Source organism: Chaetodon trifascialis, chromosome 21 (assembly GCF_039877785.1).
Source record: "Chaetodon trifascialis isolate fChaTrf1 chromosome 21, fChaTrf1.hap1, whole genome shotgun sequence".
Classification (NCBI taxonomy): domain Eukaryota; kingdom Metazoa; phylum Chordata; class Actinopteri; order Chaetodontiformes; family Chaetodontidae; genus Chaetodon; species Chaetodon trifascialis.
In genome coordinates, this window is record NC_092076.1 from 7976203 (window position 1) to 8000817 (window position 24615).

A 24615-nucleotide genomic window follows, 5' to 3' on the forward strand; every position below is an offset into this window, starting at 1 on the left:
GCTCATCTGATAATCTGGTTGCAGAAGTGCACGGTTAAAAACATGCTCTGTGCTGGTGCAGCCGGCCTCACTGGGCAGATGGCAGAGTTTTTAGGAACCTCAGTGTGGTCAGGTGGTCAGCTTCGCCCTTTATAAAGGACCATGTCAGTATTTCTGCAAGTTCTAGCCTCTTAAGTGCAAATCATGTATGCATTATACTTCTTGAGATTTTTTTCTATATCGTATGCAAGTCAGTTCGCAAACTCTTGAAACTTCAGTTGAGTAATCGACAGTGAATCGTAGGAATCACATCAAGCGTATTTATATAGCACTCGGAAAACCTTAAGAAACGCAACACACGAGACAAGAAAGCGAGAACATTATTAAACATTCAGAGATAATGACAGTAAAAAAAAAGAATAAAGACTAAAACCTATTTACACTTACAGAAGTCAAAAAGTGTGAGAGAGTCTATTTATACATTAGAAAAAGTAATGCAAATGAATGGTTGCCATCAAAAATCTAAAACACAATGGCATCGGTTTGCAAGTCAGTCAGCTGCATACATGCTTTGAGTAAATGGGCTAAAACTGCTACGGTCCTTTAAGGAGCTCTGAAACTTGACCTCAGACACTTTGACATAGTGCTGCCAGATTTTAGCTCCTGAATTAGGACATAAAGATGTAGGTTTGGAAGGAATTTTTCTCCCAATCAGCTTACTGTGGCAGGGAGCGACATACAGTAACAGACTGAACATTGAATGTTGGACGTGGGAGATGTTTGGCTTAAATGCACAAGGAATTAATTCACACCAGGGGGCTGAAATGCTATAGATTTCCACCTTCTTGCTTTACAGAGACCCTGAATGGCGTGCCCTGTTTTTAATGAAGAGATTTGTTGCATGTGCCAGAAGAGATTATCTTTGAAAACACTGGCCTGTTTGGGCGAAGGTTTGGTTCCCTTACAGCCATGACCAAGAAATGACAGCCCGAGTGATGAGATCTGCATAAATCATCTTGAGGTTGTGGCGTTTATTGTATCTTATTCCTGTAGGTATTCACTCAATGCCAAGTGGATTTCTTTAAAGATATAGAGTCTAATCTTTATCTTGAATCTGTGAACACAGATTTGATTTGAGCATAAGTGTCTTATCTTCGACATTTTTGATTTTTTTTATTTAGAAATCCTGCAGTTTTATATGCATATAGATAGAAATTTGCATCACAAAGTGGTTAGCTGGATATTTTAATGCTGAAGTTATTATGACAGCACAAGTGGGAAGTTAAGAGGGATAAGGGACAGCTTTCCTATCTGTCAGTAATACAGTCTTTAGTGGTTTTTGATTTTGCAACAAAGAACGCAGGATGTCAAAACAGAAACCCAGAAACACCAAATCCACAGCGTTTTCTTTTTCTCCTTGCGCCGCTTGCCTCCACATGGCCACATATGCTTGTGGCCTCAGTAAAACCTTTTTGGCGCGAGTCCAAGCGCCCCCCCGTTCTCCTCGCCGGATGGACATGGCACGACATTGTGGCCATGTGGCCAGCAGGAGGCTGTATTTAAGCTGGGGCAGCTCTGAAATGGGCCATAAAACCTAGCCAGCAAGTCTGGCTCCCCATGAGGCAACGGGCCTAAGTACTCATTGACAAGACTCCAACATCACTGACTTTCCAGAGAGAGAGCGGGAGAGGGAATAATGGAAGAAAAAAAGCAGGAGACAAAGATGAGGTGCAGACAGGAGGCAGTTGTCTGGCCTAGATAGACAGGCTGTTTTATAACAGTTAGCGCTATTACTTTCAATCCACAATATGCAGCTGCTTCCTTTTGCTTCTCCACTGCTAAACACCTTCATTCTGACTTTTTTCATTTGTCTTTGAGCTCATTTTCACCTAATGAAATAGCTTCCTAACTGCATATGTTTAAGCGACCTCGGGGGAAATATGTCACATTTTGATGCCACATGGCAGCCATGACATTCACATGTTCCCACTTCACACATCCTTCCCACTTCATCAGCTTCCTGAAAACATCACTCACCCTGAAATATGTCACCAATTGACCCACCCAACTTTAAAATCTTACTAACTGAGCTAATGAAGTCAGTTTACAGACTTAGTTTTACAACACCCAGTTCACACTTGCTTCTGTGACGAAGTGTTGGAAAGTTGAGAGGCTGACCAATGTGCACCATGTGTTTAAGGCGGTAAGCGTGCGAGCTTTGGTCTACGGCCCTGATTACAAAAAGACAACACAATATATGTTGGGACAGGAGCAGCTAAAGACTGGGAAAGCTGTGGAATGCTCCAAAAACACCTGTTTGGATCATTCCACAGGTGAACAGGTTGACTGGTAACAGGTGATAGTATCATGATTGGGTATGAAAGGGGCATCCTGGAAAAGCTCAGTTGTTCTCAAGCAAGGATGGAGCGAGGCTCACCACTTTGTGGACACATGATCATATAAAGGATATTACTGCATGGGCTCGAGAACGCTTCGTAAAACCGTCAGTAAACACAGTTCATTTGCAAATGATTGCACTCGGTTTTTATTTCCGTTTTACGCAGCATCCAAACTTTCTTGGAACCCGGGTTGTAATGATCCCCCATGGATAGAAAGCACAGTAGCACAGCGCTGGTCTGTCATGGGTTGATAGGTCCATAACCTGCCATACCTGTTATACCCGCCTCCTAAAAGCCTGCATGATTGAGGAGTTGCTCCCATTTCATTATCAAATTGGCATCGATGAATCATTTGTGGCATCTGTGAAAAGACAAAGAGAGGTTTGATTGCTGCCAGGCAGACATCCATGGCTCTGTGGTGACTGTCGGAGAGCCGCGAGGCAGAGTGGGACATGATTTACGATCCAGCCAGTAGTTTATGCAGGATAGTTTGGCACCGGCTGGGCCATCGTGAGCATAGCAACCAGTTATTCATGTAGTTTTCCATATATTATGAGGAAAATCCCAGAATTTTACAGTTCTGGGAAGCATACACGAGGCACATAAGCGAGGAATTCTTTGGCTTAAACTAAACATGGCTGTTTTGCATGGCCTCTTAGGTGCTTGCAGTAACCAGGGATACTAGGGCTCCCTAGACTCTCTCTTATTTTAATTGACTTTGGCCTGCAGGAGGCTTGTGTCCATTCAAACCTTTCTGGGCAGAGCGAGAGAGGAGGGAGGAACAGAATGTGAATAGAGCTCCCTCAAAACCTAAAGAGTGCAGCCCACTAGAGCCGTTCTTGTTAGTTTGCTCATGGTCTTTGTTCTCCTTTCAGCCCTTCTGGCTAAATGTCTTCAAACAAGGCATTTGGGGGTTGTGAATCTTTCCGACAGGTTTATAGCAAAAATTGGACTTCATTTTTACAGTTAGTGTGGGAATAAGTGAGGAAGTACCTCTGATAATGTGAGCGTGATGCGATGACTGGATGTGTACTCTGTGTTCGTGTGGACGTTGGTGACCGAGCCATGTGGGACGATGCCAGGTGGGAGTCCAGGGTTGACAAGGGAGCAGGTGTCTATTAGATACAGAGCACAGAGGGAGAGAGGGAGGAGGTGGAAGGGAGGGGAGGGAGCGAGGAGGATCACAAGAGCTCTTGGCATCTGCCTTACCTGCTGCCTCCCTTACAGTCCCCCTGCCAGTAAATGGAGGGAAACAGGAGGGGAGAAAAGGGAACAGACGAGGAAAATGTTGTGGAACAGGCAGCAAGTGAATGATTGACCATTGACATGGCAGCCATGTTTTTAGGGTTATCCTCTCCCACAGGTTGTTCGTGGAGCGCTTCGTCGCTCTTTATCACGGCTCGGTTGCATTTGCTGTACGTCTGTTTTAAAGGATTCTTTCTCCACTCTGTTATAATGGATCATTTTTGTCTTCAAAGCATTGAAACACGAACATGTCTCTCCTCCAACTGGATAATCCAGTCAACATGCTGTCAACAGTTTCTATAGCTACTATTCCTTTGCTAAGATGGATTTATAGCTGATGCAAATGGATGGCGGCAGTCTCGCTGTTGATACTGAGAGCATGCATTTTAATTTATAGCTCAGCATCCACTGCCACAGTAGACAGATATATCGTACATTAGCCTATAGTCGCCACAGTAACTTTGTTTACACTCTTCCAGTTACTTTGTGATAGGAGTGCTTGCCTTGTTTCATGGTGGGAAGGAGCTTTGCAGTGGAAGTAGCTTTGGCTGATGTGTGTTATTGAAAAGGAGGAAACTGCTGAGCCTTTTTCTCAACTTGCCTCACGTTGTGTTCCCTCTCAAGGATCTCTACCAGCATGAGAAACTAGCAGTCCCAACTCACCATTGACAGTTCTTGCTCTCCCCTCATAGTAGATCTGAGGCTGCCATAGGTGCACATCATCTAGTGAAGTGAAGTGAAGCTATGGAGGACCTTTTCAGAGCAGCACAAATGAAATTTGACTCCCTTCCATTGTATTGGAGTATGAATAGAAATCCTAGAGACAGACGTCTAAAACCAAAATAGTTAGACACCACTACAGGTAAGTAAGGAAATATCTGAACTGTCCCTTTAATCTGAAGCCCCCTTTCTTTTAGTCGAGCAAAAGGGGACAGAATCAAGCTATTTAATCAGCACAGTTTATCTCTCTGCCTCCTGTCTGTACGTGCGGTGAAAGGTGGGGTGGGGGAGCATTATCATTGGAAAGAGCATTGAACAACTGTCAGGGATGCAGTCCACGTCATTTGTCATGCCTCCCGGGGGCTTTATGACAGAGAGTGAAGCTGGAAGCTGCAGGCCCATCTACTGAACCACCCATCTAGTCCCAGCAGATGCGTTTACCGCCCTTCGCCGTGGCTGGCCATCAGGCTGCACAGCTGAGCACCAGAATATCAATACAGCTCAGACTCAGCCGGGCCCCTGGGACTATCTACAAGGCAAACAGGATAGGCTCCTCTCCTTATGGAAGCCAGAGACCCGTTGCCGCCAGGGAGACCAATGTAAACAGTGCAAAGAGATGCTCTGTAGCACCAAACGGCAGTTTGATTCACTCCAGAATAGTCACTGTGATTTTGGAGAGCTACCCCTAAGACGGTTATCTCCAGTTTTGGCTCTTCTCAGGGAGGGAAACAGATGAGTCTACTAAAGGGCCGTCTGTGGGAGGAGAGGAGAAGAAAAACAGTAATCCTTTTGTGTTCATCATCCGTACTGTCCTGAGAGATGCTCGGGTAAAGGAGGAGGAGGAGGAGAAGGAGGAGGGGAAGACTGTGAGGAGTAACGGGTCGGCTGTTCCTCCTCCTGTCATATGAAACCTGAAGTTTATCCTCTGAGTCAATGACAGAGTGGCTCTCCTTTAAACAGGCTGGTGCTCAGTGGAGGTGGTAATTTTGTGTGGTGATAAGCCCTTTATCTAATGGTGGGGTAGAATAATTCCTCCTTAAGTGGCAGCACTGGTGCTTCCCTCTCTCTCCTCTTTTTCTCTCGTTGTCTTAGATATGTATTGTCATTTCGCTGCTTGGCTCAGCGCCGTTGTTGCTTTTGTCTTGCGGCTGTTGATGTCGGTCTCGGTGTGAAACGAGGATACCGTCCCCTTAGCCAGACGGCCTCACGGTGGCACAGTTAGGGGACAAATTGTGGAGACATGTTTATCAACATAGAAGAAGTGCAAGTTACCCCTTGTTGGAAGAGAATAATGGGACCTAATTGAGCTGTAACATGCTGGCTGTTCGCCAGGCCCTTGAATTGAAAACTCACTCCATCAGAAGGAGTGAGTTGGGGAGGGGAGGGTGTTGAAACACTGCAGGACGTTCTAACATAGATGTGAAACTCGTAAACCTATTAGCCACGCTTGGACCTGGTTGTATTTAATTAAAACTACCCTACAAATCTGCACATCTACCTGCAAGTGTGATGTTTTTAGGTGAGGAGCGCCCGAGAGGCCTTTTCTGTCAAGCAAAGCACAGCCGCGGTGAAGTCAGATCAATCCTCTAGAGGAACAGCACAGCCTGTCTCCTGGCACCTGCCTTGCCAAGAACAGGAGGAGGAAGGAGGGGGAAAGAGAGAGAGAAAAAGAGAGGGAGCATGAGCGGGTGGGAAGGAGGAAAAACCCAGCTGCCTCTGCGCCTGAGCCCCGTGTTGCTTTTAAAGGAGTGGGAGGGAGGTGGGGTGGGGGAGAGAGGGAGAGGCAGGGAGACTGCTGGCACCATCTGTACATGTCTTTTGTATTCCAGCCCTCATCTTTACACAGAGCGAGGCTGGTGTGCTCAGTGTTCAAATGAAAGGAGAGGAGGTGCCTTTTGGGGTGCGATGCTCTGAGAGGAGAAGGTGCACGTGTGTCGACGCTGAAATTCTGTTTTGTCCTCAGAAATTCGGCGCACTCGGAGGACATCTCACGTCCTATTTATTTTACCTCCGTGGGCGTTCATTTACGCCAGTGCGGTGTCTTTCCTTACGTGTGTGTGTGCGCCAGAGGGCTTATACCCTGTTTACAAGCACTCATGTGTGGTCAGATGTCTGGGTTGCCATGTTTGTGATAGGAGTCAGAAGCTTTTGTTTGTTCCTCCTCCCATCAGCCCCATTAGCCTGATGTCTCCCCTCTCACTGACTCACTCAACCTTTATTTTTTTTTATCTCTCCCTCTCTGTGTAAAATCTGCTGTGGCGGCCCGTCCTTGCATGTGGCAGCAGGGTGGATCTGCCTGCGAGGACAGCCTGCGCTGTCTGCTGTCATATTGACGTGGCTTTTTGCGCGAACCGCAGCTGAAATCACCAAGCACTCTGTTTCACCCACCTGCCCCTCCCTCGCTCCTCAGTCAGCCTAGAAGTGCTGTGAATCATAAGAGGAGGTGGCTGCCCTGCTCTTTGATTGAATCCACATTCCCTCTCTCCTCTGACGCCGCAGAGAGAGGCTAGAAGGAGGCACGGAAAGCAAGAGGGAGAGAAAAAGGAAAAGTGAGTCTTTTGTAGTTGGCACAGCACAAAAACATGCACTGCAGATGAAAAGCATATGATTCGATCAAACGCGCTCTGTGGTAGCTGCCTAACCGAGCGGTAGGTAGGAAGGTGGGGAGAAGGGAAGGGCTAGAGTCCATCTGCAGGCCCAGAGTGAACCCTAGTGGCCACGAGCTGCAGTGACATGCTGGATTGAAGCTGATCTTTCATGTTGCAGCATAACGATGCATCCTTCCTATTGATCTGTGCTTTAAATTTTATTTGGATGGCAAAAAACTGCATTTAAATAAACCAATAATGCAATACATACATGTGTTTTACATGTTAGAAAAATGTATTTATCAGGGTAAAGACATGCTTGATGTCAGATACAATTTGGGGTTTGGTGGTAGACATTGCAAACAAATTCACCAGTATACATGTACTTTTACACAGTGAAGACTTAACTGATGATGAAGCATTATAAGTGCTGTGCTGTCACCTTCTACATTATGTCAGGGTTAAGTCTCTCACTGTTTGCGTTTATTCCCCCATACATGTCATTTCTAGGAAGTAGCAGTGACATAAAGTGATGGAACGCAACAGAAAAACACGACTGACAGTAAACAGGCAGCTAATGTGTGTCTTTCTGCTGGCGTGAATATAAGCGATGCAATGAACCTGCAATCCTGTTCCTCATCTGAATATGTCATAAAAGCATGATTTACATTCTTAAAGCCCAGTCAACATAAAGCAGCCTGTAAGCGAGATAAAAGCTTGTATTTGTCCAAAGGAAAACATTAAAATGACCCTTAAACAGTTCATTTAAGCAAACAAACTGAAATAAAATACTAATTAAAAGACACAACTGCACCTGGAATCCAGTCTTACTTTTACACTTTAGGCAATCTCAGACAAGGTCCTCAAATTTTTGAATTTGTTGTCATGATCACTCATGATTTTTTCTCACCTTATAGGATGTTTAAGTGTTTATTTTTGGAGATACTTGCACAGACAGGACTCCCCGAATTGTCATAGGGTGTTTTGCTTTCTACATCATTTTGTCAGTCAGGCCATTGCTTTTTAATTTTATATCCACATTTGCTCAGAAGCTTCTGTTCCTAATTTGTTGTTTCGTCGCCCTCCTCTTCTCACACAATCACTTTTTGCAGGTTTCTGCAGCGCTTGCAGTAGAGGGCTATTACCTCTGCAGTTATTTCTCACAGGACTCCGACAGCACTGAAACACTCTTCCCCTGCTCTTTTTTCCAGCGCTTCTGTCCTCCTGGTGCGAGGAGCTGGGACGCCTCCTCCTCCTCCGTCACCAGAAGAACAGGCAGAACGAGCCTCCAGGAAAAGTGCCCATGCAGCCTCCCATGAGCTCCATGAAACCCAGCCTCTCACACGGGTCAGTGTTCACACTGCTGCACTTTTTGGCTTGTGTGCGAGGTGTGTTTGTATGTGTGTGTTGGGTGTGTGAACAGACAAACCAGGCCCTCAGGGAAAGCCCTTCCTCTCCGCATGAATCCTGGTGTTCCTTATGGATCAGTGGCCAGACAAACTGCCAGACTAACTGCTTGTAGCACAGTCAGTAGGGACAAACAGTACCTCTAGACCCCTAGTGCATGTAGTTAATAATTACAACACAATGTTTGTGCATTTCAGCAGGAAGAACGTGCTTTTATTTTAGAATCCCAACAATAAAACCTTTGTCTTTCCCCATTATTCAGCCAGTGCAAATATACTTACAACGAATGTGCTTTTGTGCACGGTAAATATTTGTGCAGTGACGCAGGCCACATTTTGTTTTGCCTACATGATGTGTTTTTATCCGTCCCATGCAGAGATGGGTCTTTTCCCTACGACTCAGTTCCCTGGCAACAGAACACCAATCAGCCTCCAGGTTCGTTGTCCGTGGTGACTACCGTGTGGGGCGTGACCAACACGTCGCAGAGCCAGGTGAGATCATGTAGCTGCTCAGCAGATTAAAAGTGTGTCTGAGTGGACTGCATCTGACAGCCATTGTGATGTCATGGCAGCAAGTTCATTTGAGTTCCGTCATCCAGTTTGGATTGTAGGACATTCACGTCATCTGTTCTCAACATTTACACATATTTATCTCTTTGTGTCTTTGCCCAACAGGTGTTGGGGAATCCTATGGCTAACAACAACAATCCCATGAACCCTGGGGGCAACCCAATGGGCTCAGGTATGTCTGGTAACAATCCAGGGATGAACTCTCCTCAGTTCCCCGGTCCTCAGCAGCAGTTCCCCAACAAAGGGAACTCTAACCAGGCCTACATGCAGCAGGGCATGTACGGACGACCCAACTACCCCGGAGGAGGAGGCTTTGGTGGCAAGTAAGTGGACTGTGGATTAGCACTGATATTTGCAATGATTAAAACTTCCTCCAAGACATTATTCTGACTATCAGTTAAAATGGTCGCACTCTTCCAGCATGGTGGCATGAGGTCATTTCCTATTTTCTGTTACTCTTTGTCACAGTTACCCTGGAGGGCCTAATGCTGGACCTGGAGGGATGGGCATCCCTCCACACCCCCGTCCTCCTTCAGACTTCACCCAGCCTGCCGCGGCAGCTGCCGCCGCCGCAGTTGCTGCTGCCGCCGCCACAGCAACCGCCACTGCCACAGCGACTGTAGCTGCCCTGCAAGAAACCCAGAACAAGGACATGAACCAATACGGGCCGGTAGGACGCGACAAACAACTAATAGCACCTGTGTGTGAACATCTGTGTTCTTAAAGAAAAATTATTGACTTTGCCTTTCAGTGCCAGTAATACGACTAGAACAGGAAGCTGAGAGAAGTGGATTTAGGCTTATTGTTGAAAAAGGCATAATTAGTGTTAAGGGTGAATAATTAGCACAAGTAGTAATAGAGCCAAATAGCACATTTAGCTTTAACAAAAGCTAACAAGCACACACATTTTAGAACATTTTTGTCTTTTGTTACTTAGAAGATTTTTGTCTTTTATGATTTTGAATAGACTCTATTACCAGCAAAATTTGCCGCATTGACAGTCAGCTCAGAGATGGTTGATTGAACCCTTTTTGTCTTCCAGATGAGTTCCTCTTTCCAGATGGCACCAAACCAGGCGTACAACAGCCAGTTCATGAACCAGCCAGGACCCCGCGGCCCTCCATCCCTCCCTGGGAACATGGGCACAGGCATGAATGCGTCCAACATGAGTGGGCCCCCAATGGGAATGAACCAGCCAAGGGGCCAAGGCATGGGACCTTTCGGGGCCCACGGCCAAAGAATGCCCCAGCAAGGTTATGCAGGACCCCGGCCTCAGGGCATGGCCATGCAGGGTATGAAAAGACCGTACCCAGGAGAGGTGAGTGGATGTGAAATCAACACTTTCACCTTCAATTTTTAGCTTCTTTGCTGTATATTGAAAATGTTTGTCATCACTGCATCCACAGCCAAACTACGGTGGGCAGCAATATGGACCAAATAACCAGTTTCCCAACCAGCAGGGGCAGTACCCCACACCCAACGCGTCTAGGCCGCTGCCGTCCCCGAACTACCCTGGCCAGAGGATGCCAGGACAGCAGCTGCAGGGCCAGTACCCACCACCCAGCGGTGCCATGGGCCAGTACTATAAGGTACAGTGATCCTGCTATCTGATAATCATGATGGTGATGTGATGATTGCGGGGTATCATATCAAAAACATGTCTGCAATTTCAACGTGGTGTCAGTAGCTTTTTGGTCAAAATAAAGAGATTAATTTGGAGAAAAAAAATAATTTCTAATCTGTTTTGTCAAATTACAGCAAGAGCCGCCTTTTAATGGCCAAACAAATAACTTCTCTGGGAGTGGATACCAGTACAACCAGGGTAGTATGAATGGGGTAAGTGCATTTTTACACCAATTTTGTGTCATTACATCATACTTGTAGTTGTGCTGTCTACAGCCTGTGATCATTTGACTGACTAATCGATTGTGTTCATTATAGCCGCCCAGACCAGTGGGCAACTACCCTCACTCCCCAGTGCCAGGCAACCCAACTCCTCCAATGACCCCAGGAAGCAACATCCCTCCATACCTGTCGCCAAACCAGGACGTGAAGCCACCCTTCCCTCCTGACATCAAACCAAATATGACCGCTCTCCCTCCCCCTCCAGGTTAGTAACTGGAAAATGTCAGATGAAGAAATCTGAGCAGTGATTAATTCCTTTTAACGGTCTTAACGCTCTTCTTTAACCATGTAGCCAACCACAACGAGGAGCTGCGCCTGACGTTCCCAGTGCGGGACGGGGTAGTCCTAGAGCCCTTCAGGCTAGAGCATAACCTGGCTGTCAGCAACCACGTCTTCCACTTACGGCCATCTGTACACCAGACGCTCATGTGGAGGTAAGACACCATGCACTACATCAACATATAGTATATTTCTAAATATTCCTCCCAGATATTTCATCTGTTGTTAGAGCTTCATGATACCATCATATTCTTTCTCCCCATTCCTGTGGCTTCCTTTTGACAATTGCAGTTTTAGGTCTCTGGAAACAGTTGGCAGTACCAACACAACATTCTCTGGCTCAGTAAAATCGCTTTTCAAATGCAAGAACTGTTCCAGGAAACCAAACGCTAGTTGTCACTACAATCAACGCTCGAACTAGAGATGGCAATTTCTTTGATTGATTTTAATGGTTGTCGTGACAGTAATACGGATGATATCTCGACTGGTCTGAAAAGCGAGATTAAGAGAGGCTGTTAGAGGGAGAGAGAGGGAGCAAGAGACCTTAAACTGTGGTTAAAGTGGTTACACTTCTAGAAATTTTGTGGAAATACATATATGAATGTGGAAAAATAACTTTTAACCCCTTATTCAGTTCCTGGGGCTTACAGCGCCTTATAAGTAATATCACATGGGATCCCACAGGATGCTTCTCTATGGTCAATACTATTTTCTCTTTACCAGACCAGCCTTGTTTAAATCACGTCTTCAGTTTAAGACCCTATTGTTCTAACAGTTTGCAAAAATTATCTCAGTTTCTTCCATTGTTCTTGTTGGTCTCTCTGATCATTTGATTCTCTTGTGGGAAATCTGGCTTCACTTAAGAATTGAGAACCAAACCAAAGGGTATTCCTCAATTCCTCTTAACCTTTGGCAAGCCGAGTAAAAAAAAAGGTTGTGAATTCATACTGTCTACAGCTGAGAATTAATAAAAAAAATCAAACCGCCATTATTCCCAGCTACCTCGGAAAAGGTCATCCATGCATTCATTTCCTCTGATTTATTGTAATTCGCCTTACTCCCCTCTCAAGCAGAATTCACTCTCTTATCCAGAGCTTCATCAAGATCGTGAAATGATGAAACTTTCTGGTGTCAAACCGTGAAATCACATCATCCACTTGTTTTAGAATTATTAGGAGGCTGGAAAGGAAGAAGCATCATATGCTAGCACCGACAGGCTCTAGAATAAACAGTTGAAGGAGATCTTGCCCTTATTATTACTGCTTATAGTTTAATAGGATCTGCGTTCATAAAGTTTGTCCATACAGATGTTTCATCATGTGCAACCAAGTGCCATTAAACCATCCATAACACTTACCAATTTACATTCTTTCTTTGCTTGTCTGTGCAGATCCGACCTGGAGCTGCAGTTTAAGTGCTACCACCACGAAGACCGGCAGATGAACACCAACTGGCCGGCGTCGGTCCAAGTCAGCGTAAACGCCACGCCGCTCACCATCGAGCGGGGCGACAACAAGACCTCCCACAAACCCCTGCACTTGAAACACGTATGCCAGCCAGGAAGGAACACAATCCAGATCACGGTCACTGCCTGCTGCTGTGTGAGTACACAAATCTCCAGAACTAATAAAAGGAGGTTTATCCAGACACAAATGGTAGTCAGCAGATAAATTAAAGTCGGATATGAAAAACATACCTGCAGATGATATTTAATGCTGAAGCTTAGAACGAAATAAAAAATCGATCTGTCTGGTCTTTTTTTCAACTAGATACACATGTTGAAACAGTAAAGAAACCATAAAGTACACCGTATGAGGATGTTTGTGATGGTGACAGTTTGTTTCCTCCTGCAGTCGCACTTGTTTGTGCTGCAGCTGGTCCACAGGCCCTCAGTTCGCTCTGTCCTCCAGGGCTTACTGAAGAAGAGGCTTCTGCCTGCAGAGCACTGCATCACCAAAGGTACATGCCAAAGAACGCGCTCACGTTTTGCAGCCTAATGTCCTGATCGATCTCAGAGTCCTTGCTTATGCGCTTTATTTTTCTCCTCGTGCATCAAAGTTAAGAGGAACTTCAGCAGCGTAGCGGCATCATCAGGCAACGCGACGCTCAACGGAGAGGACGGCGTGGAGCAGACGGCCATTAAGGTTTCCCTCAAATGTCCAATCACCTTCCGGCGAATACAGCTTCCAGCAAGAGGCCATGACTGCAAACATGTCCAGGTAAGCACCGCAGGGAGAAATAAACACTGAGAGTCAAGGATCTGATGGCTTGAAAGCATAAGAGGTAATGTTTCTGCATTAAAATGTCGAAAAACAATTAGACCTTTGCTATGTATTGTGTTGAGTTGAGTACTTGCATTATCCCGAATGTTTCCATCACTGTTCAAGATAACAGTGCGTTTCACTATGTCATATATCATTGATGACAACAACGTTTTTTTCTTGTTCTTGCAGTGTTTTGATTTGGAATCATATTTACAACTGAACTGCGAGAGGGGGACATGGCGATGTCCTGTATGCAAGTAAGTATACCCGGCTTCGATACATAACAGTGTCTTCTCTGTCTGTAGTTTTGACTGTGATCCACGTCGTCGTCTCTCTCAGCATGTTAAGCCCTGTGTCTCTTCTCTGCTCAGTAAAACAGCATTGTTAGAGGGACTCGAAGTGGACCAGTACATGTGGGGAATCTTGAACGCCATTCAAAAGTAAGCTGAGACAAGAAACTAATTTGTAATGTCTTTGTCTTCATGTCCATGTATCATAACTTTGATTTAACCTATATTTCACCAGCTCGGAGTTTGAGGAGGTGACCATTGACCCGACGTGTAGTTGGCGGCCGGTGGCGATCAAATCTGATATCCACATCAAGGAGGACCCAGACGGACCACTGGCCAAGAGGTTTAAAACGATGAGTCCAAGCCAGATGATCATGCCCAATGTGATGGAGATGATAGCCCAGCTGGGCCCCGGACCGTCGCCGTACCCATTACTGTCGTCTCAGCAAGGGGGCAACAACAACGAATACAGCAACCAAGGTAGGACGCAGACACGCAAACAGAGTTTACATGTTCTAAACTCTGGGTTGTCACGCTGCAAAATGAGGTTCAAATAACTAAGAAATATACATATGAACTGTTTTCATTTTGTTTGCTAGGCAACAGCTACCAAGGGCACGGGAACTTCCCTGACTTCCCTCACGTCACCCCTGGTGGTACGTCGATGAATGACTTCATGCACGGCCCCCAACTGTCTCACCCACCTGACATGCCCAGCAGCCTGATGGCCCAAGACAAGCCGCTCTCCCACAACATGCCTGACTCAGTGAGTCCTCCCACCGTTTCATTTATCAACGCTTCATTTCAGCCTGTCCTTTCTTCTCTGGCTGCTTTGTTTTGTTCTGTTTTCCACCTTTATATTTATTTTGCGAAGTTAAGGTCATCATACTCAGGTGAAGTTACAAAGACTATGATCAATTCTGAATTCACTCAACAATTTGAAGGTGTCACCAAACTTGTGAAGGGTCTTTTTCACTCTTTTCAGGCACTTTTTAGACTAAGCTATGAATCATTCTAATGACTGATAACTGATTAATATGTAATCAAAATAACTGAGAGATGTATTTCCCACCCGTCTGTGCAGTTACCTCACTCTGCCACCAACGACCAGTCGCATGGTCCTCTGCAGCAGAGCTTACATGCATCTCCACACCCTGGGAGCCAATCAGGGCAGCAGCTACACCACAGCGGGCCTCCACAGCCGTCACGACAAGCTCCACCTCCTCAGCCACAGCAGCAGCCACCCCAGCCCGGCCCCAACAACCACGGCCACGGCGACCTGGCCTTCAACCCCTCCAGCAGTTTGGACAGCCAGGCGGGGACGGACATGCCCGAGCCATCTTTAGACGTGAGTCCTGACAAACAGCAGAGATCTTCAAAGCCCGTCTTTAAATCATCTGTTCGCTTGAATGTCTAACTGATTCTCCTCCATCTTCACAGCTTCTTCCAGAGCTCGCTAACCCGGATGAGCTGTTGTCATACCTGGATCCACCGGACCTCCCCAGCAATAGCAACGACGACCTTCTATCGCTCTTCGAAAACAACTGAGGCAATTCAGACACACAGAAACTTTTCTGACTGCCTGCAGCTTCCCTGAGATCCCAGGGCGGTCGCTCAGTACTTGATAAACACAAAGATGCACTCCCTTTCTCTTCTTCCTCTTGTACAGTTTTCATTGGCCAGCGCAGATTGACTGAAAGAGGTTCAAACTCAAAGACACGGCGGGACGCGAGGGGGTCGCCCCGCCCTCTCACCCCGTGGCGATACTTTTGAACTGTGCAGCTATACTCAGTTGATTTTTTTATTTACGCCACACATAGGTGTATGTGTGCACACTAGGAACGTGTTGTAGCATTTTTTATTCATGTTTTGTTTCCTTTTGAGAAAAAGGAGTTCACTGTATAAAACCGAAAAATGACTGAAAAAAAAAACCCCTGCGCTATCTGGCCAGTGTGCGTTATGTCCATTTTGTTATTCCAGTCTGAGAGGCCACAGCTTCCTGGTGTCACAGCTCCATTCCCTGACTGCTCTGGTTAGTCGCACTGTTTTTTGTCCATCAGACATCATTTAAAAGCACAAAGAGATTTTGGCAATGCAAAAAAAAAAAAAAAAAAAAGGAAAATCATTACAGAAGAAAACAGATCAATTAGATCAGCGTGTCTGTCCTTGACTAAAAGTTTTTTAAATTTTTTGCTCTTCTGCCAACATTTTAAAACGACTTTTGAGAATGATTGGCTTCCACTTTTTCCACAATTTGATACGCACATATTTTTGTCAAAAAGAGTTGATATCCCTGCTTTCCAGCCCTCTGAGGGTTGACAGCTGGCATGCAGATTTTGGCCCCTCACGAAAACAAAAAAACCTTTATATTGCATACCAAGAATAGCATATCTGCACTTCTACATATTGTATAGCTATCGTCCTCCTGTACAGAGGAGTGATTTTAAAGGAAATGAAAGGTACAATATGAGAGATTGGGGTTCCTGTAACGATCCTGCTGCGTTTACTGCTTGCTGCTACAGCTCCTTCCATGCCATCTGCTCTGCATGAGCCCCGGTGTCGCTCGTGTCAGCATTTTTGCAACGTTGCATCTCTCTCCTTGTTAAATGATGTGCTGTTTAAGTAGTCTACAAAGTGCATGTGTGCCAAGCCTGTGTCTAGTGCTGTTCCAAGTGGGTTAAAAAAAAAAAGGAAAAAAAGATCTGGTGGTTTTTATCAGTTGCTGTTTCCACAGCTCTCTCGTTTGTACATTTGTTTTTGATTTCTGTCAGATTTAGTATGATTTATTTAACACTAACTTTGAAGGGATAATGCTGATATCAGCAATGCATTTTTTATGTATTTGCTGGATATACTGTGTTACGTTTATTTGTTTTCTTGTTCTTGTTGCTGCATAATTAAACTATCCATAAATCTTTTGGGAAACTGCTCAACATCACCAAAGTTAGAGGGAGGAGAATGCAGACGTTTGTGTTCGCTTGGTCCTGTGTGAGAGTGTGCGAGTGCGTGTGTGTGTGTGAGTGTGTGCGCATGTGTGTTTCTACTAGTGTGATGGGAGGTAATATTGATTTCAAAGATATAGAGGGAGGACAAATACAGTTTATCCATCACTGCTGTTCAAGAAGTGGTTTTTAAAGCAGTATTGGTGCAAACCTTTTTGCCACATTTGTTTTCAATTTCACTTTTTGAGAAGAGTGCTGTTCAGTATGCAAATGTATTATTTTTTAAGAAATGCTATTGTACTGTAAATATCATTGTGAATATTTTTGTATCATCTTGATAATGTCTGTCCTTTTGATCATTAGTCGTCCAACTTAACCACGCGCGCTCCCGAACTCCCGTCTAACCACTGACTTTGTTTGTAACCAGCATACAACAGCTGTCTCGCCTCCTCGTTGTGGGGAAGCCAGTCCAAATGTCTCATAAGCTATTTCCTGCAGGTCATCGTGCTTTCTGGTCACTTTTCCTCCCAGTGCACTCTGTCTCACGCCTGCCATTTACAGACAGGTGTCTGGTAGTGCCCCCACCGCCCCCCTTCCCTGCGTCAGCTCGAGGTGATTGTGTAGCATCATGTCGGTTTTCAGATGTCAAGCTCAGTCTGACGCAATATTTTCTTTCACGCTCAGATGTATTTGATTGAAAATGATCAATGTTGTCTATTCATGAGTTTATGTTAGCATTTTATCAGTGATACTGAAGAGTGATGGTTTTAAAAAGATGTGGTATCAGCTGGCTTTCAGTGTAATTAGTGAGCTATGTGAATATCATAATTGTTGCTAATTGTCAATACACAGTGGTATTTTAAAGATATATCACAACCATATTTTAAAGAAATCCATGATATTGTTTATATTTTTGTTATAGAAAATGTGGCTTTTTTAAAAGCACGAGACCATATACATTTTTATCCCCTTTTGTTTTTGGTAAATTATTTTGTACTGGTTTTCTTATTAATCTGTAAGGCTAGAAATCCAATTTCTTTCAACTGTAGCATTGTGCTGATTTAACTGCCCTGGTTTTATGTAAACGTTATTTTAAACGTCATTTAAAGAAATACTATTTGTTCCAGTTCGGCACACTGACATGTTGTTTCATATTTATGTCACAAGGAGACATCAAATCACATGATCCCTCTTTTAACGACACACTGCCACATTTTCATTTCTTTCCTGTCTGAATTGAAACTTTTCATCAATCCCGTGGAAGTCGTGATCATTTCATATTTTGTTCTCACTTTCAAGTGAGCCAATTTGGTGTACAAGGCAGCACCCCAAACCTGTAGTTGCACAATCACAATAAAGGGCCATTTCTGTGGGGGGGTAAGTTGTTTAAAAAAAAAAAAAAAAAAAAAAGTAAAATAAAAAAAAAAAAATACAGAGAGGAAGGGTACGTTCATCATTCTGGCCTGGAAAGGATGTTGAGGGCAAGGCTAGATCAAACGTCCCAAGGATGCCTGTATATATGTAAATGAATATAGAGACATGTGAACAGAAATGTATTCATTTTCCCTGGGAATGTGCATTGTTTCTTCAGAATAATAAAAAGCTTGCAACCCCTCTACTGGAAGTGGCTGAATATGGAAAATGAAACTTGTTAGTTAGTGTCTGTGGGTATCTCTCAGCATTTTGTTCCCCCGCTGTAATATACTTTCACCTCTTTTGTTAGGGGAACTGGGACAGCTATGTTTTACATGTAATATTTAGCCTAAGTGTTCTAGTCTGTCACCTGCATACTCTGAGGTGCTAAAGCTAAAAAAGGAGAAAAAAAAAAACAAGGTTACAAAGTTTGCAGGGGTGGGAGAAAGGCAGTGGGAGGGACGGGTCCAGAAGATTGTAACCGAATCCATAGTTTGTACAATTTTTGATATCATGAGCAGTTGGAAAAATGATACAATCTAAGGTGATTCATGCAATGTGGCCATTGTCTCTATTGTGTACATTGTATGTACAATCATTTCATATTCTAAACTGGTCAGAAAATAAAGGAACTAATTGTGATTTTTAGTCTTGCAGAACTGTATGTAGTTAGATGATGTGACAACCTAATATTTATCTAATAAATATGTATTCAGATGATACCTGTATGTCGCTGTGGTCTTGTCTTTTGTGCGTGTCTATCATAGTCTGGCCTGCCTAGCTCCCACAGGCTGTCTGTCCGAGCAGAAAGTGTACATTTATAGGTATCAGATTTAGCTTAATATAGCGTAAGGTCAGTATTAAAAGTATTGTAAGTAATTATTAAGAATAAAATAACCCCCCTGTGGCTGATGTGTTATAATGAATTATGTCCATGTCATGATGCCATGAGTTTTTGTCAGTCTCTTGATAATCGATCAATTGATCTCTCAGTCAATCTATCTCTTAATCAGTCTCTTAGTAAAGTCAGACAACATTTAACATTTGCTATCATGATATGTTGTGTGATTTGATTTTGGAACTTTTTAAGTTTTTATTTTATTTAAATGATTTCTTATAGATATTTTGTCACGGGATACTGTGTTGATGATATTTTTAAATTGAAAGTTAGAGATAATCGTTAGTTGCAGTCCCAATTTAAAAAAAAAAAACAATTTCATGTTGGTTGTGAAAGCACTATTTTGTAACTGCTGTGACAGCATGGGTTGTTGCTTGCTATTACATTTAATCTCGCGAGAGTAAACATTTTTCTGCCTTGGAATGACATTTAATCTCGCGAGATTATAACGGGAGCCGCTCAGGAGGATTTTACTTCCGGTCGTGTGAAGGAAAACTTCCTCCCCTCACATGTCAGCGTGACTTTGTCGACTGCTGACCCGAGGGAAGTAACTGAACCTCATTAGCCTTCAAAATGTTGCTTTTATCAAACAGGATAAAGTTATGCTCCCTGGCGTTCACCGCCGCGCGCATGTACAGCAGCGGCCCCGCAGCCGCAAACAAGAACCCAACGGTTTTCTTCGACATTTCTGCGGATAACCAGCCTCTCGGCAGGGTAACGTTTGAGGTGAGGGGATGCAAACACCTGTATGGCTTTAAGTTTCAGTTTTTAACGCCGTTTTATTTTTCATGAATGAGAAAATAACAGCTACTGTAAATCAAACCTGAAATTTGTCCCGCGTCCTGTGTGCCGTTCACTGACAGTCGGTGAATTATAGGGAACAACTTGTTCACATCACCGCCTGAGGCTTTTTATTTTTCTCTTGCAGCTCAACGCCGACGTCGTGCCGAAAACCGCAGGTAACAGATGACCTTTAACGTTATATATCATTTTATTTTCCTACAAGTTCCATTATGCAGCTTGATGTTTTAATTCAGCATTTCTCGGAGGCCAATATTGTTCTTTGACTCATTCGTCTAACGGCTTTAGCTGCTAGCTTCGTTACAGGTTGCAGCTTTTCATAACGTTCATGTCCAGTGAAAAAACATGTATCTCCAAATTTTGATTTTTCTGATAAACTGAAGGTTTAATTGCTCCTTTCTTCCTTAAAAAAAAACCCCTCCTTCCTAAACTAAACAATTTAAAACCCCTCTTACGTCAGCTGGAAAATGCATGATCACAAAGCTGAAAACAGGCTGTTTTCCATTTAAAGTCGACTTTTCAGAGATACGTGGTTCTCACAGTTGCTTTGGATTAAACTAGCCAAAACTATATAAAGTAGTTAAAGGTAGCTCAACCTTAAACATCTGCAGCAGTAAAATTCAACCTGCATATAAATACAACAGTAATATTAATCACAAAGCATCATATAAAGTATTAAAACACTGACCGGGGCCATTTTACTGCATAATGAGTACTCACACTTTCATTTGGATGGTTTGAATGCAAGACTTTTACTAGTAGTGGAGTATTTTCACAGTGTGGTGTTTGAACTTTTGCTTAAGTAAAGGAGCAGAATACTTGTTCTTCCACTGTGTACAAATACAACCAAACAAGTTAGAACAGAACCTGAATGCGTCAGATGGCAGGAACCTTCATCTGAGATTAGGCCGTTACTAAACACGGTAGGCTGAAAGGATGATTCATGCTCTCAAAGGTCACCGCTTTTCTTCCTTGATTTAATTGGTATTCATCTGCAGGTTTATGAGCCAAAGCTCATTTGGGAATTCTCCACACATTTTGGCCTTTTGAAGTCAGATGCCCAGCCCTAAAAAAACTACAAGGAATAGCTAGCACCCGAGTGTTGATTACTTTCTTTTAATACTTGCTAGTGTGGATTGTCAGAGCCGTCTGACTCAAAATCTTTCTCGTAGAGAACTTCAGAGCGCTGTGCACGGGGGAGCATGGCTTCGGTTACAAGGGATCAATTTTCCACAGGGTGATCCCTGACTTCATGTGCCAGGTAGGCTTCTTTATCTCTTTTGTGTCCTTTTGTTGTCCAGCATGCTGTGACAGTGTAAATACAGCGATGTGTGCGTTTCCAGGGTGGAGATTTCACGAACCACAATGGAACTGGAGGGAAGTCGATCTATGGCTGGAAGTTTCCCGATGAGAACTTCGAGCTGAAGCACACTGGACCTGGTAATCATCCCATTCTGCTCGTACGCTGCTATGAATGAAGGACAAAGCTGTGCTGTCTACTGTTTAGTGTCCATCGCTCATTTGTTCTGAGGCATAGCGCGTAGTGTAGAGTGTTTTCCAGATGGGGAAACTCTGCAAATTTGAGAACCGTAGTGAAGCTCAGTGACGGAGGCTCTGGCTGCTGCCATCTTGGCAGTACCTGACTCTGCCAAACTTCCAATGAATCCAAAAATGGGCCAAGGGGTGGAGCTAAGGTGGGCCCAATAAAGCCTGGTTGCTGAAACCTAGCGGCTAGCTCTTACTTCAAGCTCAGTTTTTCCTTTGGTGTAACAAAGAGGACAGGGCTGCATGATCTGCAGTCCACTTACATCACTGCAGACTATAATAAGATGTAACAGCACGGTGGGATATGCAGGACGGTGTGATGTTACACAGGACTGTGCAAACGCATCAAACACCTCATGTGAGACGACAGCAGTATTCGAGGCAGACAGAGTGTGTTTTTCAGGTGGTCATCTCTGCAGTAAAATACTGGATACCAGGTTGATTAACAATTTGGAGAGGGCCAAAATCAAACATGGACCAGCAGCAGATTAAATTTTTTAGTCACTTAAAGGTTGAGCTGTGAGTGTGTGTAAAACATTTGCAATTGGAAACTCAATAATGAATTTAATGGGAATAAACTTAATGCATGCTATTCTTCATTGCAACACCAGGTGGCAGCATTTTGCAAGTAGTGTTTGAATAACTTGTTGCAAAGTTTGACGTGTTTCCTTCAGTGTGGCTTTTTCACAGCAGATATTTTCACCTGTGGTGTTACTGATAATATTATTAACCCTTTATCCGATGCATTGCAGGTATCTTGTCCATGGCCAATGCTGGACCCAACACCAACGGATCCCAGTTCTTCATCTGCACCACCAAAACACAATGGTATGTGCCACTGATGCTGCTGCGGTTGTTCTAATACATTTCACCTGGAGGTCCCAAACCTTTTCAGCTGTACACCAAGAAAATAGTTTTTTGGATCCAAATTCCCAAGAATACATGATCCATTGTTGCAACATCCTCATTTCTAAACTACTGATAAAGAACCCAACAAACCATGAATTTAAACGCTCCTCTTCATCACGTAAAGGTCACATCCACCCTGGGTCGCGAACCTAAGTTTGGGAAAGTCTGCGACTGGATGGCCTGTTGAGACATCTGCAAAGAGCTCTGATAATTTGCTGTCTGGAAAAGTGAAGACCCTACACAATGAGCAAAACAGACACGTCAATACTGCAGAATGATAATGGATAGTTCTCCTTTCTTACAGTGTCAGTTTCCCCAAACAGCTTGGGTGAACGGTGCTCTATGAATCAGAAAGCATCCATAGAGTTGCCTTTTTAAGCTATAGAGCGTGGGAAATGTGTGTTTCTGGCTCTTTTTAAACCTGAAATTACTTTAGAATTATGCAAATGCAGAAAAACATGACAAACCAGGACATATAACTGAGGATTTTGTCTAAATTCTGTGCATGCCTGCGGTGGCAAAGTGCAGTTTGGTCACAGCAAACTTTGAAACACTCATGTTAGTTTGAAAACATGGAAAAAGAGAGTAGCTTCAGTACAAAAGCATGTGTTTTAGGTTGAGTATTGTTGCCTATTTGCATCCTTTAATCATAGTGCAGGATGCACTGCCACTTACCCAGAATCCAAAACAGAAGAGCTCTCCAACCAGAACCAGGATCTTTACTTTTGATATGTCTTATTGATTTTCAGGAAGATACAAAACATGTATGAAATGAGACATGACTTCACTTCACCCACTCATCCCCTAAATACAAAATGAAATTCCCATCCCTACCACCCACCCAGGTTACAGAATATATCTAGGCGAAGGAAGACAAAAGTATAAGATAGTTAAATAATTGTATAAAATAGGACGTGTATGGGTTCCACTGTATTCTTTATCAAGGGATCAGTATAGAGTCATACAAAAAGTGTCCACCCAGCTGAGCAACTTTGTTATACCATCCACCTTTAAAGCTTTGCTCCCTCTGGAAAGCTTTTTTTTTTAACATGTTAGATGTAAATGTGAGCTTAGCTGCGTCCAGTTATTGTTGAAATGCTGTTTCAGAGGTTTTTCCCATCCTGCTGGGATCAAAATTCTTGTGTAAGCAGTAAATTCTTGTAATGTTTTGGCACAAGGACAACAAAAACGTGCAGATTTGAATGATGGCCTACAATAGCTGAATCATTGCAGAAACGGTGGCATCACCCAACAAAAAGTCAAATGCAGTCGGTTGCACCACGGATCGTCTCACTGTCCGGGGGCAGTGATAATAAAGCTCCTCTTTCTTCATTTAGGCTGGATGGCAAGCATGTTGTCTTTGGCAGCGTGAAGGAAGGACTGGACGTGGTCAAGAAAGTGGAGTCTTTCGGTTCCCAGTCTGGGCGGCCCTCCAAGAGGATCACTATCACAGACTGTGGAGAGCTCGTGTAAGATCCCTGTGTGGACACGGCCGTAGTCTCATCTCCTGCTCTAATTTCAACGTGAGAGTCTGAGTGAAAGAAGCTCTTTCTTCGGTCATGCCACAGAGAGATACCTCGCTTTGCTAACAACTGACTATCTCACAGCCACACTCAGTTTTTATTGTTTTGGTACTTAAAATGTTCATCAGGAAGGCACTTAACTGTGTCATACTATAAAATGTGAACTTGTGTTATAGAATAGAAGACAATGGGCTGTCGAGCTCTAATATATCAGAATGAGCCATTAATTCTTTAACATGTATTGGAAGAAACATGTCTTTGCAAAAAAATAAAGTCATTGTTTTCTAATGACGTGAGCTCGTTCTTGCCGTTTGATTTGCATGAACTTTGACGTCAGTATTACAAACTTAAAACCGCAAGAACAGATTTGAATCACTTTGAGCAACACCTCTCATCCTGTAAGTTGATATATTATTATAAAAATATCAATTATGGCAGCTCTCAGCAGACGTTTTGCCCTTGAACATCTGGCTGAAATAAAGCTGATTTAGAGCGGAAGGTGTGTCCGTTTATTGGTGGGAAGGTGAATGTTTGGTCGCCGGCCGAGATCAGCGTTGCGTCACTCTTCCCACCTCCTTCTGTTTCCCTCATCAGCCTCAGTTGACTAATGATCTTTCCCCGCGAAGCATTCGTTCTGCTGAGGTCTGTCGAGGGAAATGTTTCATTTTTGGGGTCAGCTTGGGTTTGCTGCACTTTTTTTTTTTTTTTTTTGTATTATGCTGTACTGTAGGTTCTGCCAGTGGTGGTATATGAGAGGGCGATGGAGACTGATCTGTTTTTGCTTTGCTGAAGTAAATTTTACCAGATGCTGCAAAAATATTGGGAGAGGTTGAGATTCTGTTCTGTGCTGTGGGGAGATGGAGATGTGCAGCCGCTGGATCGGTTCATGCTGAAGTGAGAATGTGCTGTTATCAGTTGTCAAGTATTCAGCCCTGTGCA

The 24615-nt window shown here is 43.9% G+C and overlaps 2 protein-coding genes across 4 annotated transcripts in view; both read left to right on the forward strand.

The window, feature by feature from the left end:
* The window catches only part of LOC139349415 (zinc finger MIZ domain-containing protein 1-like), a 109833-nt gene extending 93487 nt beyond the window's left edge, over window positions 1-16346 (forward strand). For all 3 annotated transcript variants that reach the window (XM_070990186.1, XM_070990185.1, XM_070990187.1), the window contains 18 exons: window positions 8143-8278; window positions 8715-8829; window positions 9013-9230; window positions 9376-9577; window positions 9950-10225; window positions 10314-10496; window positions 10666-10743; window positions 10849-11017; window positions 11105-11246; window positions 12482-12692; window positions 12945-13050; window positions 13150-13310; window positions 13545-13612; window positions 13727-13795; window positions 13881-14125; window positions 14245-14411; window positions 14730-14993; window positions 15086-16346. In XM_070990186.1, coding sequence (XP_070846287.1) covers window positions 8143-8278; window positions 8715-8829; window positions 9013-9230; window positions 9376-9577; window positions 9950-10225; window positions 10314-10496; window positions 10666-10743; window positions 10849-11017; window positions 11105-11246; window positions 12482-12692; window positions 12945-13050; window positions 13150-13310; window positions 13545-13612; window positions 13727-13795; window positions 13881-14125; window positions 14245-14411; window positions 14730-14993; window positions 15086-15193 — 2918 coding nt within the window. In that variant the 3' untranslated portion in view covers window positions 15194-16346. The remainder of the gene's footprint in view (window positions 1-8142; window positions 8279-8714; window positions 8830-9012; window positions 9231-9375; window positions 9578-9949; window positions 10226-10313; window positions 10497-10665; window positions 10744-10848; window positions 11018-11104; window positions 11247-12481; window positions 12693-12944; window positions 13051-13149; window positions 13311-13544; window positions 13613-13726; window positions 13796-13880; window positions 14126-14244; window positions 14412-14729; window positions 14994-15085) is intronic.
* A 3038-nt stretch (window positions 16347-19384) lies between these two features.
* ppifb (peptidylprolyl isomerase Fb) lies at window positions 19385-23966 on the forward strand. Its single transcript, XM_070990969.1, has 6 exons — window positions 19385-19624; window positions 19827-19857; window positions 20872-20960; window positions 21043-21139; window positions 21997-22072; window positions 23491-23966. Exons 1-6 carry the CDS (start codon window positions 19472-19474, stop codon window positions 23624-23626), a joined length of 582 nt encoding a protein of 193 aa, XP_070847070.1. The 5' UTR covers window positions 19385-19471; the 3' UTR covers window positions 23627-23966.
* The last annotated feature ends 649 nt before the right edge of the window (window positions 23967-24615 follow it).